General features: G+C 38.6%; 1 protein-coding gene across 1 annotated transcript in view; it reads left to right on the top strand.

Moving 5' to 3' along the window:
- LOC120349579 (titin homolog) overlaps positions 1–16,334 on the top strand; it is a 17,726-nt gene extending 1,392 nt beyond the window's left edge. Inside the window, 5 exon segments of the mRNA XM_039419976.1 lie at positions 58–112; positions 115–1,167; positions 3,225–3,430; positions 5,371–9,682; positions 9,952–16,334. Coding sequence (XP_039275910.1) covers positions 58–112; positions 115–1,167; positions 3,225–3,430; positions 5,371–9,682; positions 9,952–15,104 — 10,779 coding nt within the window. The 3' untranslated portion in view covers positions 15,105–16,334.
- Positions 16,335–17,135: the final 801 nt, after the last annotated feature.

The raw sequence follows: 17,135 nt of genomic DNA on the forward strand, positions 1-17,135 counted from the left end.
GAAACCTGAAGGAGACTTTGACCGACCGAAGCCAGACAAATATGCACCTGGTGAGAGAGCCCAATTGTCAAGCATCCAGACAACTTGAGACCTGAAGGATCTTTCGAACGACCTAACCTGAAAAGGTAGGACCTGCTGAACGACCCAAGCCGATTAAACCATCCGATAACCTCCGACCTGAAGGAGAATTCGACCGACCGAAACCAGACAAATATGCACCTGTTGAGAGAGCACCAATCGTGAAACACCCAGATAACTTGAGACCTGAAGGTGATTTTGATAGACCTGAACATGCAAAGTACCAACCTGGTGACAGAGCTCCAGTCGTAAAACATCCAGATCATCTGAAACTGGAAGGTGACTTTGAGAGACCTTCCCCTACCAAGGTGGGACCAGCAGAGAGGCAAAAACCGTTTAAGCCTCATGATAACTTGAAGCCTGAAGGCGAATTTGATCGACCAAAACCTGCACCGTATGGGCCGGGAGAAAGAGCTCCAATCGTGAAGCATCCAGACAACCTCAAACCAGAAGGAGAATTTGAGCGTCCCGTTCATGAGAGAGTAGGACCGGCAGAGCGTCTCAAACCATTCAAACCGTTGGACAACCTGAAACCTGAGGGAGATTTTGAGAGACCCAAGTCGGTCAAAGTGGGCCCTGGTGAACGACCCAAGCCAATCAAGCCTAGTGATAATCTGAAGCCTGAAGGTGAGTTTGAACGACCAACGCCTGCCAAGTATGGACCAGCAGAAAGACCAAGGCCCATAAAACCAACAGACAATCTCAAGCCTGAAGGAGACTTCGAGAGACCTTCCCCTACCAAGGTGCAGCCAGCAGAAAGACCCAAGCCTTTCAAGCCATCTGACAATCTGAAGCCTGAAGGAGACTTTGAGAGACCTTCACCTTCCAAGGTACAACCAGCAGAAAGACCTAAGCCTTTCAAGCCATCTGACAATTTGAAGCCTGAGGGTGATTTTGAAAGGCCTTCAGTTCCTGATGCACCAACTCGTGGAGAGAGAGCACCAATTCGGAAGCCTGAGGACAACTTGAAACCAGAGGGAGAGTTCCATGGACAACGTACAATCATTGAAGAGTTCAGAGAAGTGAGGGGAGAGAGAGCTGAAATCCATCGACATGAAGACAATCTAACTACAGGAGGTGTATTCACAGGTCAGTTCAAACTGAAACTTATCACTGCTTACTCTCTAATGCACATTTTTATGTTCCAGGAGCTTATCAGTGTTATTCTAAATTTTCAATTCCCTCACTTTGTTGAACAAAAGTCTGTTAACTTTTAATCTGGATTGAATTCCACAAGAACCAATCAGAGAAACTTCTTCTCAGGAGAACCTTTCCGATTGGTTCTCGTAGAATTTAATCATGATTAAAATTTAAAAGGTTTTTGTGCAACCCGACCATAACGTTCCAGGAACATAATCAGTCGTCATTCTAGATTTTCCTTTGACAATAAGTGATAGACTTCATAATTACTGAGAGCTTGGATAGCTACCGTAACTAACAAGATATATGCCTAACATAAAGTATGTAAAAGATATGGATTCATGGATGATATGTTGCTGTCTGAGAACTTGAATAGAGTTTCTGAACAACTTTATTCGCTTGAATCACATTACTTCACATATCCAAGGAATACTATTTGAAAATGATATTTTTTCAATAAAAAATGATATTCTAATAAGCAAATATCTGATGAGAGTGATCAAGCTCTATATTATATTCACTGAAATTTTCTTACAATAAAACGACTATTTAGACGTTGCAGTCTTTTTAGACGTTGATTTATAACAAACTCTTGGTGAATATTGGTAGTTGCAGTTCGTGATAGAATCCAAAATATATGAATATTATATTATTTTATTGAGGAACTTTGTTATGGAATTTGTTTGTGAATTTGAGTAATAATTAGACAATTGTTTAAGATAAGACTAAGAAAGCTTCCACAAATTTCTTCCAAGAGAGAATCATCATGAGTATTGATCACTGTATAATTATTTTTAAATCTAAATTTCATCAATTATTTAAATTATACTACTTTTTCAAAATAGTTGTTATTGAGTGTAACAGTATTGAAGAATTTCCTCTCTTCCCAAAGCTGAATGAAACCAATCAGTAATTGAATAATAGTATTATCGAAACAGTGTTAATTGGAATAGTGTATAGTTATTAAATTGGTGATACTTGAAAGATTCTCAATCAGTTATCAGTAGTTTATTGATATATTGATACCGGCACATTCCAATTATGATTTAACAGAATCTTGCATCTTATGTTGACAGTCAGAAAGAGTATATTATATTATTTTCATCGAAACTTGTATCTAAAGGTGCGTACAGATTTACGCGCCGCGAACATGAGCAATTCACTTTCAATCAGCTGATGCCAAGCTTTTTATATCTGTATCTTACCGTTTCTGTAAAAATACAGATATAATCAGCTGATTAAAATTGAATTGCTCATGTTCGCGGCGCGTATATCTGTACGCACCTTAATGTTGACAGTCAGAAAGAGTAAATTATAGAGGCCAACACTATCCTTTCTTTAGACTATCAGTAATACATTTCTCGTTGCTATTTTTTCCCATCTTTTCAAGACGCTTTTCACTGTTTTTGATTTTACTTAGACTTTCTTCATTTTTCCCCGCGTAAATCGGTTTTATTGAATTAATATTATTTTTCCTCCAGTATTTTCTTGTAGTATTTGAAACAATCTCGTACTAAATTTGACTTTTGCCTTCATTTGTCACTTTAATGATGATCAATTTGACTGGTTTTAGACTCAATTGTTAAAAATTGACTGGTGACAGAGGTTTATTTATTTATTAATTTTTGTATTTATTCTTTTTATGTTATATATTTACTGTATAGATGTTTAGGTACTTCAGGAGATTATATTTTATTTGGTTTTTTTTCAGGTTTTATTATTATTTCTTTTTTGTTTTTACTATTGCTCTAATTCTGTTTGTGTGAAATTGACAAAGATTTATTCTTTTTTTTTAGTTATCAAAATCAAGTGACTGTCTCGTTCATATTATTATGTACAATAACAATAGTGTAGAACTTCAACCACAGCTGTTAAGCTACTGAAGTTATTTTCTTTTTTTTCCATCATGATACTGTTTCTTTATAATAATTGCATTGTAAAAATATTTGTAAAACATGTCAGTGTTGTGAATAAATAAATTTCAAAAATATTATTTTCATCAACAGGTGTGACAACAAAACAACTGGAATTCAAAGGAGAGCCAGGTGAAAGACCAACCATGGTTCGAAGAAATACCTGGACGAAGTTGGAAGGTGATATGGACATCGAAACAACGAGTAGGAGTGAGTTCAAACGATTCGATACGACGGAGCGTACTCAGATCGTAAGGAGAAGATCTGACAATTTAACAGTTGGTGAAGGAAAATTCCAGGTAGGAATAATGGTAATTTATATTATTCATAACAGTGGAGAGAAGATAATCGTTATCAATGAATCTCTTCCGAATAACAGGCCTCAATCAACTAAAATCATAACCTAAAGACTATCAAGTAGTGCAACAATTTTCTCCGGAATGGGATGTTCGGCCGAATGAATTAATAATTCATAATCCATTTTGATTATTAAGAGTATAATAATATAGTATATATTGTGATATTTCAAATGGTTTATACTCGCAAACTTCAAAGAGCTCTTTCTGGAGTATCTCACGGAATACTCAATCCAGAAGCATCATATCGGTTTATCAGTTGCATTGGATTTATTGATGAATAGGTACACAGGATTTGACAATTTCAGTACTCAAACCAACATATCCTTTTGATGCTACTCCTACAATACATAAAAATTAGAATGTAATTTTTAAAAGTGCAAATCACAACAGAAAAAAATATCAGAATGAACAACAATCTGAGCGAATTAATGATAATTCGACAATATATTAATTTATAGGTAAGAAAATGAATTATATCTATAATTCTAAGTTGAATTTTATTGGAAGTAGTTGTAGAAAATTTCCTGAAGTACTGCGTTATGGAAATGCAATACTGATAAGTGATACCATCTGATAATTATGAAGTCGTCCTTCTTTGAAGTCGGCGCATAATTTCAGGATATATTTAACTTCATGATCAAGAGTGATAACTTCCACGATAATTCATGAATAAATATGATCACAAGGGTGCAGCCTCTTCCTTCATATTTTCATCCTCACCTTAAGTTACACACATCATAAAATCTATTTTCCGGATTATTCAACTTGAAGGGAGGAGGTAATAGCATTTTTTGTGTTGTCTTCCATGCTGAAACACTATTATTGATAAGCTCTGTTGTAGTCTAGACATAGAGTTTAGGCTACAACATTTATTTTACAAGAATATTTCAATTTTCGAAATACAACCTCTTTCTGAAACACACAACCGCTGTATCTTGATCAAGAGTGATTTTCAAGAGAAGAACAGTTTCTATTATGTTAAATTTTATGAATTTAGTCTACCTTGAAACTGTTCACCACACACGTCTTAAAGGATGGTTGGTTGAAGAGATATTCTAAAAGACTGAAAAAGTTGCATAATTGAAAGAAATAGTTTACAATCCACATTCAGTTTCAGCCACCTTGAGTAAGCAAATACAGCGACTACCTTGAGTACAGCGACCACCTTGGGTCGAGTGTTGCAAATCTCTTGCCAGTGAAAGTCCAAATCATCCAAATCACTCCCTCATACAGAGTTTAGCTAATTTACCGTGCATATTATGGCCTGTATAATAATACATCCAAATAATAATTTTTGGCAGCAATCTCCTCTACATCGGAGAATGACAATGTTTGTATTTTGAAATTCATACCATGGATGTCCTAATTGGAAATTTAATCTGGTATCAGATTGGAAAACACAATTATCTCTCTCCTTTGTCAAAAACAGATTATTATGATCTTGGTGATAAAAATGTTCTTCCATTTTATTATTATGTTTGCTTGCAGATTGATTGAATTTTTGCTCTTTAAACAATAAATCATTTAATATTGAATAGCAAATAAGAAACCAATGTGATGCAACTAAACGAGCAGAAGATGAAATTTTCTACAATCGTAGTTATTAATAATTGCTAATTTTCGTATTGCAAATCATCATTAAAAGATTATAGGTCACATTCGGAATCGTAGAGAAACACAAGAGAGAAGCCATTAAAATCAGTTCCAATGAAACTTGTCATTCATTCACTGAGTGAAAAAAATGCATAAGTTATTATGTTCTAGAAGCTTATCTAGGACTTTAGATAAAACGTTCTTCTATTAATTACTACTAAGAGTATTCTATCGTTTCCTCTAACCTAAGGATTGATTTCTAATTTATGAACTTCAAAATGTTCCAGGTTACTTCCCATACAAAAGATGACTACCCAGAGAGATGGCCAGTGAAACCTCAGAAGCCGAGGAAGAGAGATGATAATCTGAAAATGGAAATAGGAGAGTTCCACTCTGAAACCAGTTCAAGTGATGCCTATCAAGGTCATCAGATAACAACAAAGGTGGAAGTGAAACGAAGAAGGGATAACTTAGTCACTGAGGGTGAGATGTCATTCGATTCATCATCCAAGCTAGATTTCACAGAAAAAGTAACAGAAAGAGAGAAACCTAAGCGAAGAAGAACATGGACAAAACAGGATGGTGAGAGGTATTTTGAAACAACCTCTCAGGAGTTCAAAGAGCACCCTATAACAAGAGTAACTCAAGTGCATCACTATGATAACCTCCATACAGAAAAAGGAGTATTCCAGTCAACAACAACAAGTCAGGATGTCTACAAAACCATTCTAGAAAAAGATGTGAGACAGCCACAGAAACGTCATCATGATAACCTCAAACCTGAAGGACCATTCAAAGGATCGCCAACTTCGAAGGATGATTTCAAGCCAGTTATCACTGAGCGGCCAAAAGCCAAGAAACCCAGAGATAATTTGAAGCCAGAGGGAGAGTTTGAGCGTCCATCTTCTCCTGTGAAACCTCAAGCAGCTGAACGACCAAAACCATTCAAGCCTCATGACAACTTGAAACCTGAGGGAGATTTCGAAAGACCCTCTTCACCAACAAAGCCAACAGTTGCCGAGAGACCAAAAGCATTTAAGCCTCATGATAACCTGAAACCAGAAGGAGAATTCGAGAGGCCAAAACAAACAAAGCTTGCACCATCAGAGCGCCCAAAACCAATCAAGCATCATGACAACTTGAAACCAGAAGGTGATTTCACAAGACCTGAAGAGCATCATTACATACCAGCTGAACGCCCAGTTCAAGTCAGGCCTTCTGACAACCTCAAACCTGAGGGTGAGTTTGAAAGACCACAGAAGCCAAGAGTAGAAAAAGGAGAAAGGCCAAAGCCGATAAAACCAACTGATAATTTGAAACCTGAGGGAGAATTCGACCGCCCAATTCCAACAACAGTTGGCAGAGCTGAAAGACCTAAACCAGTGAAACCTTCAGACAACCTTAAACCTGAAGGTGAATTTGAACGACCACATCCTCAAGAAGTTCTGTATGCTGAGAGACCCAAGCCAATAAAGCCAACAGACAATTTAAAACCGGAAGGTGAATTTGAGAGGCCTGTCCCAAAAGAAGTGAGACCAGCTGAACGACCTAAGCCAGTAAAACCAAATGATAATCTCAAACCTGAGGGAGATTTCGAAAGACCAGAGGAACATATATTCAAGCCAGCAGAACGTCCTTCACCAATAAAGCCATTGGACAATTTGAAACCAGAAGGTGATTTTGAGCGCCCAGAGAGACAAAAAGTGGCCAAGGGAGAAAGACCACAACCCTTCAAACCTTCAGACAACTTGAAACCTGAAGGTGATTTTGACAGGCCCATAAAGCCGAAAGTTGGGCCAGGGGAAAGGGCTGATATCGTTAAGCATCCTGATAATTTGAGACCAGAGGGTGATTTCATTGGTCGCCCAAAAGATGACTTTGTGCCAACTTATGGAGAAAGAGCACCAATTGTTAAACCTCAAGACAATCTCTATCCTGAGGGTGAATTTACAAAACGACCAGATAATGATTACTTGCCTAAAAAAGGAGAAAGAGCACCGGTGGTCAAGCCGAAAGACAACCTTAAGCCTGAAGGAGAGTTCGAAGGTAGACCAAAACAAAAACCAGTCCCACAATATGGAGACAGAGCTCCCACAGTAAAACCAAAAGATAACCTGTATCCTGAAGGAGATTTCCAGGGGAAACCCAAGGATGACTATGTTCCAACAAAAGGAGACAGAGCACCTGTGGTTAAACCTATAGATAATCTGAAGCCAGAAGGTCCATTTGAAGGTCAGCCAAAGGATGATTACACTCCAAAGAAAGGAGAAAGAGCTCCAGTTGTGAAGCCAAAAGATAATCTGAAACCAGAGGGAACTTTTGAAGGAAGAGTACCAGAGACTGCACCAGGATGGGGAGAGCGGGCACCAGTGGTCAAACCAAAAGACAATTTATGGCCTGAAGGTGAATTCCAAAAGAGGCAACCAGAAGAGTACATTCCTGTGAAACGACCAGATCAGTTCAAACCACTGGATAATCTCAAACCAGAGGGAGAATTTGAAAGACCAATTCCTCAAAAAGTCAAACCAGCTGAGAGACCAGAGATAATCTACCATCCAGATAATTTGAGACCTGAGGGAGAGTTTCTGGGTAGACCAAAAGATGATTATGTGCCAACTTATGGAGAAAGAGCACCTGTTAAAAAGCCAAAGGATAATTTGTATCCTGAAGGCAAACTAGTTATTGGGCCAAAGGATGATTTCACTCCTAAGAAAGGTGATAGAGCTCCTGTAGTAAGACCTGTTGACAATCTGAAACCAGAAGGTGACTTTGAAATACAACCTAAACAAAAAGCTCCAAAAGGTGAAAGAGCACCTGTAGTGAAGCCTAAAGATAATTTGAAGCCAGAAGGTGAATTTGTTGGTCGCCCCAAAGATGATTTCCAACCAACATATGGAGAGAGAGCACCAGTTGTCAAGCCTCAAGACAATCTTAGACCAGAAGGAGACTTTGAAGGACGTCCAACAAATGACTTTCTCCCTAAAAAGGGTGAAAGAGCACCAGTTGTGATACCAAAAGATAACCTGAAACCAGAGGGAGATTTCCAAGGGAGACCAAAAGATGACTACGTTCCAACTTATGGTGAGAGAGCTGATGTTAAAAAACCTAAAGATAACTTATATCCAGAAGGAAAGTTTGAAAGGCCAATTCCGAAAGAGTACAGTCCAGCTGAAAGACAGAAACCAATCAAGCCTATTGATAATTTAAAGCCAGAGGGAGAATTTGAAAGACCTTTATCACAGCCAATTGGTCCTGGTGATCGAGCAGAAATTGTAAGACACCCAGATAATCTGAGACCAGAAGGAGACTTTGAAAGAAGGCCAAAAGAGAAAGCACCTACAGGGGAAAGAGCACCTGTAGTTCGACCAAAAGATAACCTAAAACCTGAGGGAGAATTTGTGGGTAGACCAAAAGATGATTTTGTTCCAACATATGGTGATAGAGCACCAACAGTGAAACCACAAGACAATTTACGACCAGAGGGAGAATTTGAAAAAAGGCCAACAAATGATTATTTGCCCAAAAAGGGAGACAGAGCACCAGTTGTGAGACCTAAAGACAATTTGAAGCCTGAGGGTGAATTTGAGGGTAGGCCCAAAGATGATTTTGTACCTACATATGGTGATAGAGCCCCTGTAAAGAAACCAAAAGATAACCTGTATCCAGAAGGTGAATTTGTGAGACCACAAAGTGAAGTTGCACCAACTAAAGGAGACAGAGCTCCAATCATAAAACCCAAGGATAACTTGAAACCAGAAGGGGAATTTGAAAAAAGGCCGAAGACTGATGAAATACCAGTAACAAAAGGAGACAGGGCACCAGTAGTGAGACCGAAAGATAACCTCTATCCTGAGGGAGCTTTCGAACGACCAACACCTCAAGATTATTCACCAGGAGAGAGACAGAAACCATATAAGCCATCAGACAACCTAAGACCTGAAGGCGAATTTGAACGCCCTGAGCAAGATAAATACAAGCCAGGTGATAGACCAAAACCTATTAAACCACATGATAATCTTAGACCAGAAGGAGAATTTGAGAGACCAAAACCTACAGAAGTGTTACCTGGAGAAAGAGCAAAGCCAATCCACCATGAAGATAATTTGAGGCCTGAGGGAGACTTTGAGAGACCAGTGAGGCAACCAGTAGGTAAACCAGATAGAGCCGAAATAATAAGACACCCAGACAATTTGAAACCTGAGGGAGACTTTGAGAAAAGGCCAAGAGAACTAGCTCCTAAAGGTGAGAGGGCACCAGTAGTAAAGCCAAAAGACAATTTGAAGCCTGAAGGTGAGTTTGAAGGTCGTCCAAAGGATGATTTTGTGCCGACCATAGGAGAAAGAGCTCCCACAAAACGACCCGTAGATAACCTTAGGCCAGAAGGTGAATTTGAGAAGAGGCCAGAAGAGCATGCACCAACAAAGGGCGAGAGAGCTCCAGTGGTAAAGCCAAAGGATAATTTGAAACCTGAAGGTGAATTTGAAAGGAGACCAAAAGAAGTAGCTCCGAAAGGTGAGAGAGCACCTGTTGTCAAACCTAAAGATAATCTCAAGCCTGAAGGAGAATTTGAAAGGAGACCCAAAGAGACTGTACCAACAGGTGAAAGAGCTCCAGTAGTGAAGCCAAAAGACAATTGAAGCCTGAAGGTGAATTTGAGAGGAGGCCAGAAGAGCATGCTCCAACAAAAGGTGAGAGAGCTCCAGTTGTTAAGCCAAAGGATAATTTGAAACCTGAGGGAGACTTTGAGAAAAGGCCAAGAGAACTAGCTCCTAAAGGTGAGAGGGCACCAGTAGTAAAGCCAAAAGACAATTTGAAGCCTGAAGGTGAGTTTGAAGGTCGTCCAAAGGATGATTTTGTGCCAACCATAGGTGAAAGAGCTCCAGTTGTGAAGCCAAAAGACAATTTGAAGCCTGAAGGTGAGTTTGAGGGACGTCCTAAGGATGATTTTGTGCCAACCATAGGTGAAAGAGCTCCTACAAAACGACCAGTAGATAACCTGAGACCAGAAGGTGAATTTGAAAGGAGACCAGAAGAACATGCTCCAACAAAAGGTGAGAGAGCTCCAGTGGTAAAACCGAAGGATAATTTGAAACCTGAAGGTGAATTTGAAAGGAGACCAAAAGAAGTAGCTCCGAAAGGTGAGAGAGCACCTGTTGTCAAACCTAAAGATAATCTCAAGCCTGAAGGAGAATTTGAAAGGAGACCCAAAGAGACTGTACCAACAGGTGAAAGAGCTCCAGTAGTGAAGCCAAAAGACAATTTGAAGCCTGAAGGTGAATTTGAGAGGAGGCCAGAAGAGCATGCTCCAACAAAAGGTGAGAGAGCTCCAGTTGTTAAGCCAAAGGATAATCTCAGGCCTGAAGGTGAATTTGAGAGGCGACCTAAAGAGACTGTACCAACAGGTGAAAGAGCTCCAGTTGTAAAGCCGAAAGACAATTTGAAGCCTGAAGGTGAGTTTGAAGGTCGTCCAAAGGATGATTTTGTGCCAACCATAGGTGAAAGAGCTCCTACGAAACGACCAGTAGATAACCTGAAGCCAGAAGGTGAATTTGAGAAGAGACCAGAAGAACATGCTCCAACAAAAGGTGAGAGAGCTCCAGTGGTGAAACCGAAGGATAATTTGAAACCTGAAGGTGAATTTGAAAGGAGACCAAAAGAAGTAGCTCCAAAAGGTGAAAGAGCACCTGTTGTCAAACCTAAAGATAATCTCAGACCTGAAGGAGAATTTGAAAAGAGAGTTGTATCTGAAACATTCTTGAGAGGTGAGAGAGCTGAAATAATACATCATGAGGATAACTTGAAGATGGTTGGGGAATTTGAGAAGCGAATAGTTGAAGAAGTGAAGCCTGGAGTTCGTGCTCCCATAGTGAAGCATCCAGATAACCTCAAGCCAGAAGGTGAATTTACAGAATCTAGAACAAGAGATGACTATCTAGTGGTAAAAGGTGATAGAGCAGAAATTCATAAACATGAAGATAACTTGAAAATAACAGGTGAGATGATTTGTGAAAGACGAGATGATTATAACTTCATCAAAGGTGAGAGGGCAGTGGTTCAAAGGCATAAGGACAACTTGAAAATGGAAGGTGAAATTGAGGTTCACAGATCCAGAGATGACTACACCACATTGACAGCTGAGAGAGTTGACATTCATCGATATGAAGACAATCTAAAACTGGAGGGAGAATTCTCCGAGTCCTGGAGGAAAGATGACTACAAAATTGTTCAAGGAGAGCGATCTGAGATCAGAAAATACACTGACAATTTGAAATTGGAAGGAGATTTTACCACAACACGAACAAGTGATGACTTCTTCCCAAAGACAAGTGAGAGAGTTACTCCCATCAAGCATCCAGATAATCTGAGACCAGAAGGTGAGTTTGAAAGACCAAGGCCAGAGAAAGTGAAGCCAGGTGAAAGAGCCGAGATTGTTAAACACAATGATAACTTGAAACCAGAGGGTGACTTTGAAAGACCTGAGAAGGACAAATATCAACCAGGTGAGAAACGAAAACCAATAAGACAGTCGGATAACCTGAAACCTGAAGGTGAATTTGACAGACCAGATAGACCACAATATGGACCAGGCGATCGTGCTGATATTGTTAAGCATCCAGATAATTTGAAGCCAGAAGGTGATTTTGAGAAAAGACATGATGATAAGTTCATTCCAGCAGAACGTAGAAAACCTTTTAAACACCAGGATAATCTCAGGCTTGAAGGAGAATTTGAGAAGCCAAGAGAAGTACAGACAGGGCCTGGTGAGAGAGCACCTATTGTCAAGCATCCAGATAATTTGAAGCCAGAAGGTGATTTTGAGAAAAGACATGATGATAAGTTCATTCCAGCAGAACGTAGAAAACCATTCAAGCATCAGGATAATCTCAGGCTTGAAGGAGAATTTGAGAAGCCAAGAGAAGTACAGACAGGGCCTGGTGAGAGAGCACCTATTGTCAAGCATCCAGATAATCTCAAACCCGAGGGTGAGTTCTATGGTCAAAGACCAATTGATGATTATAAACCAGTTACATCACAAAGAGAAATTGTTAAAAAACACAAGGATAATCTGAAAATTGAAGGCGAGTTCATCGATTTGTGCACAAGAGATGATTTTACAGTTGTCAAAGGTGAGAGAATGAATATTGTTAGGCATGAAGATAATCTGAAGATGGAAGGAGACATGGAAATTCGTAGATCAAGGGATGATTACACAGCAACAAGAGGTGAGCGAGCTCAAATCACCTTGCATAATGATAACTTGAGAATGGAAGGGGAGTTTACAGAGTACAGGTCAAGAGATGAGTACTCCATGCACAAGAAAGGAGAAAGATCAGAGATCACCAGACACACTGACAATCTGACTGTTCAGGGAAAATTTGAAGGGAAACCAACCTCAAAAGATGATTATAAACCAGTCAAAGGTGAGAGAGCTGATATTAAAAAGTATAAGGATAATCTGACTTTAGAAGGTGAGTGGGATATCAAGAGATCACGTGATGACTACACTGCAGTGCATTCAGAGAAGGTAACTGTTGTAAAGCATGAGGACAATCTCAGAGTGGAAGGAGAGTTCACAGATATGCGATCTCGCAATGATTATTCACATATCAGCGCTGAAAGGCCAGTTATAAAGAGGCATCCTGACAATTTGAAACCTGAAGGTGAATTTGAAAAACGACCTAAAGATCAAGCACCGAAGGGAGAAAGAGCACCTGTAGTAAGGCCTAAAGATAACCTTAGACCTGAAGGAGATTTTGACAGACCTCAGAAAGCACCACTGGGACCAGGAGAAAGGAGAACACCCATCAGACATCCTGATAATTTGCATCCAGAGGGAGACTTTGAGCGACCTCAACGTGAAAACGTGAATAGGGGAGAAAGAGCACCGATTGTGAAACATCCAGACAACCTCAGACCTGAGGGAGACTTTGACAGACCTCAGAAAGCACCGCTGGGACCAGGAGAAAGGAGAACACCCATCAGACATCCTGATAATTTGCATCCTGAGGGAGACTTTGAGCGACCACAACGTGAGAATGTGAATAGGGGAGAAAGAGCGCCAATTGTAAAACATCCAGACAACCTCAGACCTGAAGGTGACTTTGACAGACCTCAGAAAGGACCATTGGGACCAGGAGAAAGGAGAACACCAATCAGGCATCCTGATAATTTGTATCCTGAAGGAGATTTTGAACGACCTCAACGTGAAAATGTGAATAGGGGAGAAAGAGCACCGATTGTGAAACATCCAGACAACCTCAGACCTGAGGGAGACTTTGACAGACCTCAGAAAGGACCATTGGGACCAGGAGAAAGGAGAACACCAATCAGGCATCCTGATAATTTGTATCCTGAAGGAGACTTTGAGAGACCACAACGTGAAAATGTCAATAGAGGAGACAGAGCACCAATTGTGAAACACCCAGACAACCTCAGGCCAGAAGGAGATTTTGAAAGAAGACCAAAAGTTGATTCAAAACCCGTTAGGGGTGAGAGAGCCATCATTCAAAAGCCCAAGGATAATTTGGAAATTGGAAAAGGAGAGTTTGAAGGATCCTCCACACATAAATCACAATTCACAACTTATAAGGGTGAAAGGGTTGCTACTAAGAAGTATGAAGATTCTCTGAAGGTGGGAGAAGGAAGAATGGATGTGAAATCTACAAGTAGAGATACATTTGTTCATCAAAGAAAAGACTCTACTAAAGATTCAATAAATCACAGACGCCATGTTGAATCACATATTGTTCTTGGAGATGACCGATCTTCAATGGATTCATACAGGCAGCAATCGAATGGTTACAAAACTAGAGTGGGTGAAACACAGCGACAAACAAAAATGTCGGTTGTAGAATCAGAACAGAAAGTTATTAATAAACAATCTGAAATGCAACAAACTGTACAAAAACAGAAATTCCATCAATCTCTGGAGCAAATTGACAGGAAGCAAGAAGATCTATCTCGTAAGCAGTCGTCAGTTTCAGAGCACTCCAAACAAGCTGTGACTTCTGAGCAAATGGGACAAAGGACTGTGCATAATGGAAAACATATTCATCAAAGTAGTGAGCAGAAATCTACATCCAGTCAATCTTTCATCAATGAAGAGAAATCATCACATATAAGACAATCTGGTATGAATCAGACCATGTCGGCTTATACTAGTTCAGATTCCAACCAACACAGTGTCACATCACAGTCATCTGGCACAAGTGCAAGAAATGTAAACTATGAATCACAAAATAGAAAAATGGTCCAATCAGCTTCGGACTCAAGCAGGGTTGAGAGGAGTTCATTGAGCCAGAAGGATATTCAATCAAGTCAGAGAATATCATCGCACCAGTCATCAGTAATGGAATCTCAGTCTACGCATCAGAAATCTGTTGCAAGAACCACCAAGAGTCAAACTAGTAATGAGTTCAGAGAAGCAATGGAAGGCAGAGGAGAAAGTAGTAGACATGAAATCACAAAAGGTGGAGGTCATCACAGAAGGAATGTTATATCATCATCATCCACCGATGTTGCCAACTCTGTGCTCCACAGGAAAGGCATGCAATCGTCCACAGAAGCCCTCCACACAATATCAACAACGGCTGCAGTTCAAAGGAAAAGTCTGCAAAACCTGGACAGCCAATGTATATCGACCAACACGTCAAATGACAGGAAGAGCCTCAGTTCAATGCATAGACAGGCAGTCAGCGAAGTCCAGCCGGCCGGTTACATCCGTAGAGCTGACAGTCTGACCATTGGAACGGGACGTTTCCATGGACAAAGCGAAGCCAAATCGTATGGAAACTTCACCTCTTCGGAAAGAGTGACCAGAGTGAAGAACACTAATGCTTCACACTTCAGCCTTGGTAGTGACAGCTCCACACAGTCGTCCTCTCTGTACAAGAGAGAGTTCACTCCGAGGGTGACAGGTCCTTGTCCAGTGCATCTGATTGAAACTCACAAGACTACTGTCTACAAGCATACGAGAGACACACCAAAGCACAAGTTCTATATGACCAAGGTTTCCGAATAAGGAATTTACTCCACGTTCAAGATTTATAAATAATATGCAATCAAATTGAAGTGCATCCGTTCAAAAACAATAGTTTACAAATGTTTTTCATTTCAATGTTATAAAAAACTTCCAATATTCTTATATCTAAATGTTGTGTAAAACATGGTCATGAACATATCAAGATCCTGTTCACGTAAAAGAAGAATTTTATTAATAACTGTTGTTTGATTAAAAATAATATAATTATTACAAACACAGTACCGTATATCACTTGCAAAAGTTGATGTGTTATGTAGTCAGTACTGTAGATTTTTTAACGAAGAATATTTTTATATACTAATATTATTTATGTATGTTTATTGTAATGTTTAGCGCTGCCTACTAAAAACTGTGATATATAAACAGTCCCAGTCGTTACTTGCTTTAATGGTGTCAGATATATTCGAAGTATGAATAATCTAAATATTTTGAAATTGGTTCTCATTACAGTTGTCTTTTTAGTAGCTACGGAGAGAATATTATTTGAAAAGAATCTCTGAGCTGCAAATTGAAAGTGAGTTGGCAATAATTTTTGTAAGAATAGATAAATATTTCAATGAATAATATGCTTCGATTGGTAGGAGAATAACTACTACCAATTTAACATAAGCAATAACAAAGACTATAGAGGATTTACTTTTAGAACATAATTTTGAAAAATACATTTACAATACCTAAGCATTAATCAAGCATAGTACAGTAAAATGCTCTCTCATTCCAATGTTTATCTCAAATCAATGATATTTTTAATACTATTTCTGTGAAATCTGCATAAATTACAAACATTTATGATTTTATTTGTTTTAAAATGGCAATATTGTCACAAGAAAATTATATTCGATATTTACAAGAAAATTTCCCATACCAATTATTTCTTTATTTTTGTAAATACAGTTATTTTTATTTGTAATAAAGAAAAGAGAATAATATGTTGCCAGTTTTATATATTGCAGTACCTTATTTCCATCTAAATTTGTTTAAGAGCAATGTTACCTACTAAGTTATGGTGCTTTATTATTATTTGGAGCTTGAAAAGTTCATTTGATTATGAATTTTTCTAAGATTCAAAACTCATTGATGAATTATTATAGATTCCTTTGTAAGATATGATCTTACGAAGAGAATTCAATGTAGTGCGGTAGACTGTTCTTATATTAATATTTGTGTTATTTAAAATTGCTTGAATAAAATTTGTTATGTAATCATGAATCTTTGTTTCAATAAGAATACCAATAGAAAATACTTTTTTGAGAGTAGTTTACCAATACGCAGGCAAAATATATAGAATATAGTCTACTAATGGAGAAACAGTGAGTTTAAAGAACTACTTATAGATTTTTGAGCTATGGAGAGATTATATTTATAGTATTGGTGAAAATATATTATGGAAACAGCTCAATTTTACATGTATAATTTGAGTGCCCAACATTGAAAATCTGACAAAAATCCAAACTATCAAATTTTACTTTTTCAAGTTTTAGTGAACACCGAGTAACAGTAAATCTACTCTCATGATAAACAACTTATAATCAGAAAAGTTTGATGTTATTAGAGGCTACTCATTTATTACATTTTTGTATGATTTATTAACAGCTTTGAATGTGAATAACATTCAAATGGTTTGAGATATCGATGTGCGGCTTTCGCCATTAATTTTCTCTTGAAATTCTGTATCGAAATATGGTATCATTTGTTTACCTTCCCATCAAGTTGGATTAAAAATGGCGGACCAAAATTTTGACGTGACTTAAAAGTACTTTTTTAATACAAATTGGATCCTGAATGAAACTCACTGTCAAATTGTCCTTGTAAAGGAAATATTTAGCTGTTTCCATAATTTTCATCAACCCTGTATATTGCAGTACCGTATATCATTTAAGATCTACTATAGTGACAATGGCTTAGACCCCATTTCTAGGATACTCATTAAATCCAATGAACCATCCATGAACATGTTATCGGATGGGCACGTTAAGCTGTCGGTCCCGGCTGAAGTATGACAGTCGTAAG

This window comes from Nilaparvata lugens, chromosome 2 (assembly GCF_014356525.2).
Source record: "Nilaparvata lugens isolate BPH chromosome 2, ASM1435652v1, whole genome shotgun sequence".
NCBI lineage: Eukaryota > Metazoa > Arthropoda > Insecta > Hemiptera > Delphacidae > Nilaparvata > Nilaparvata lugens.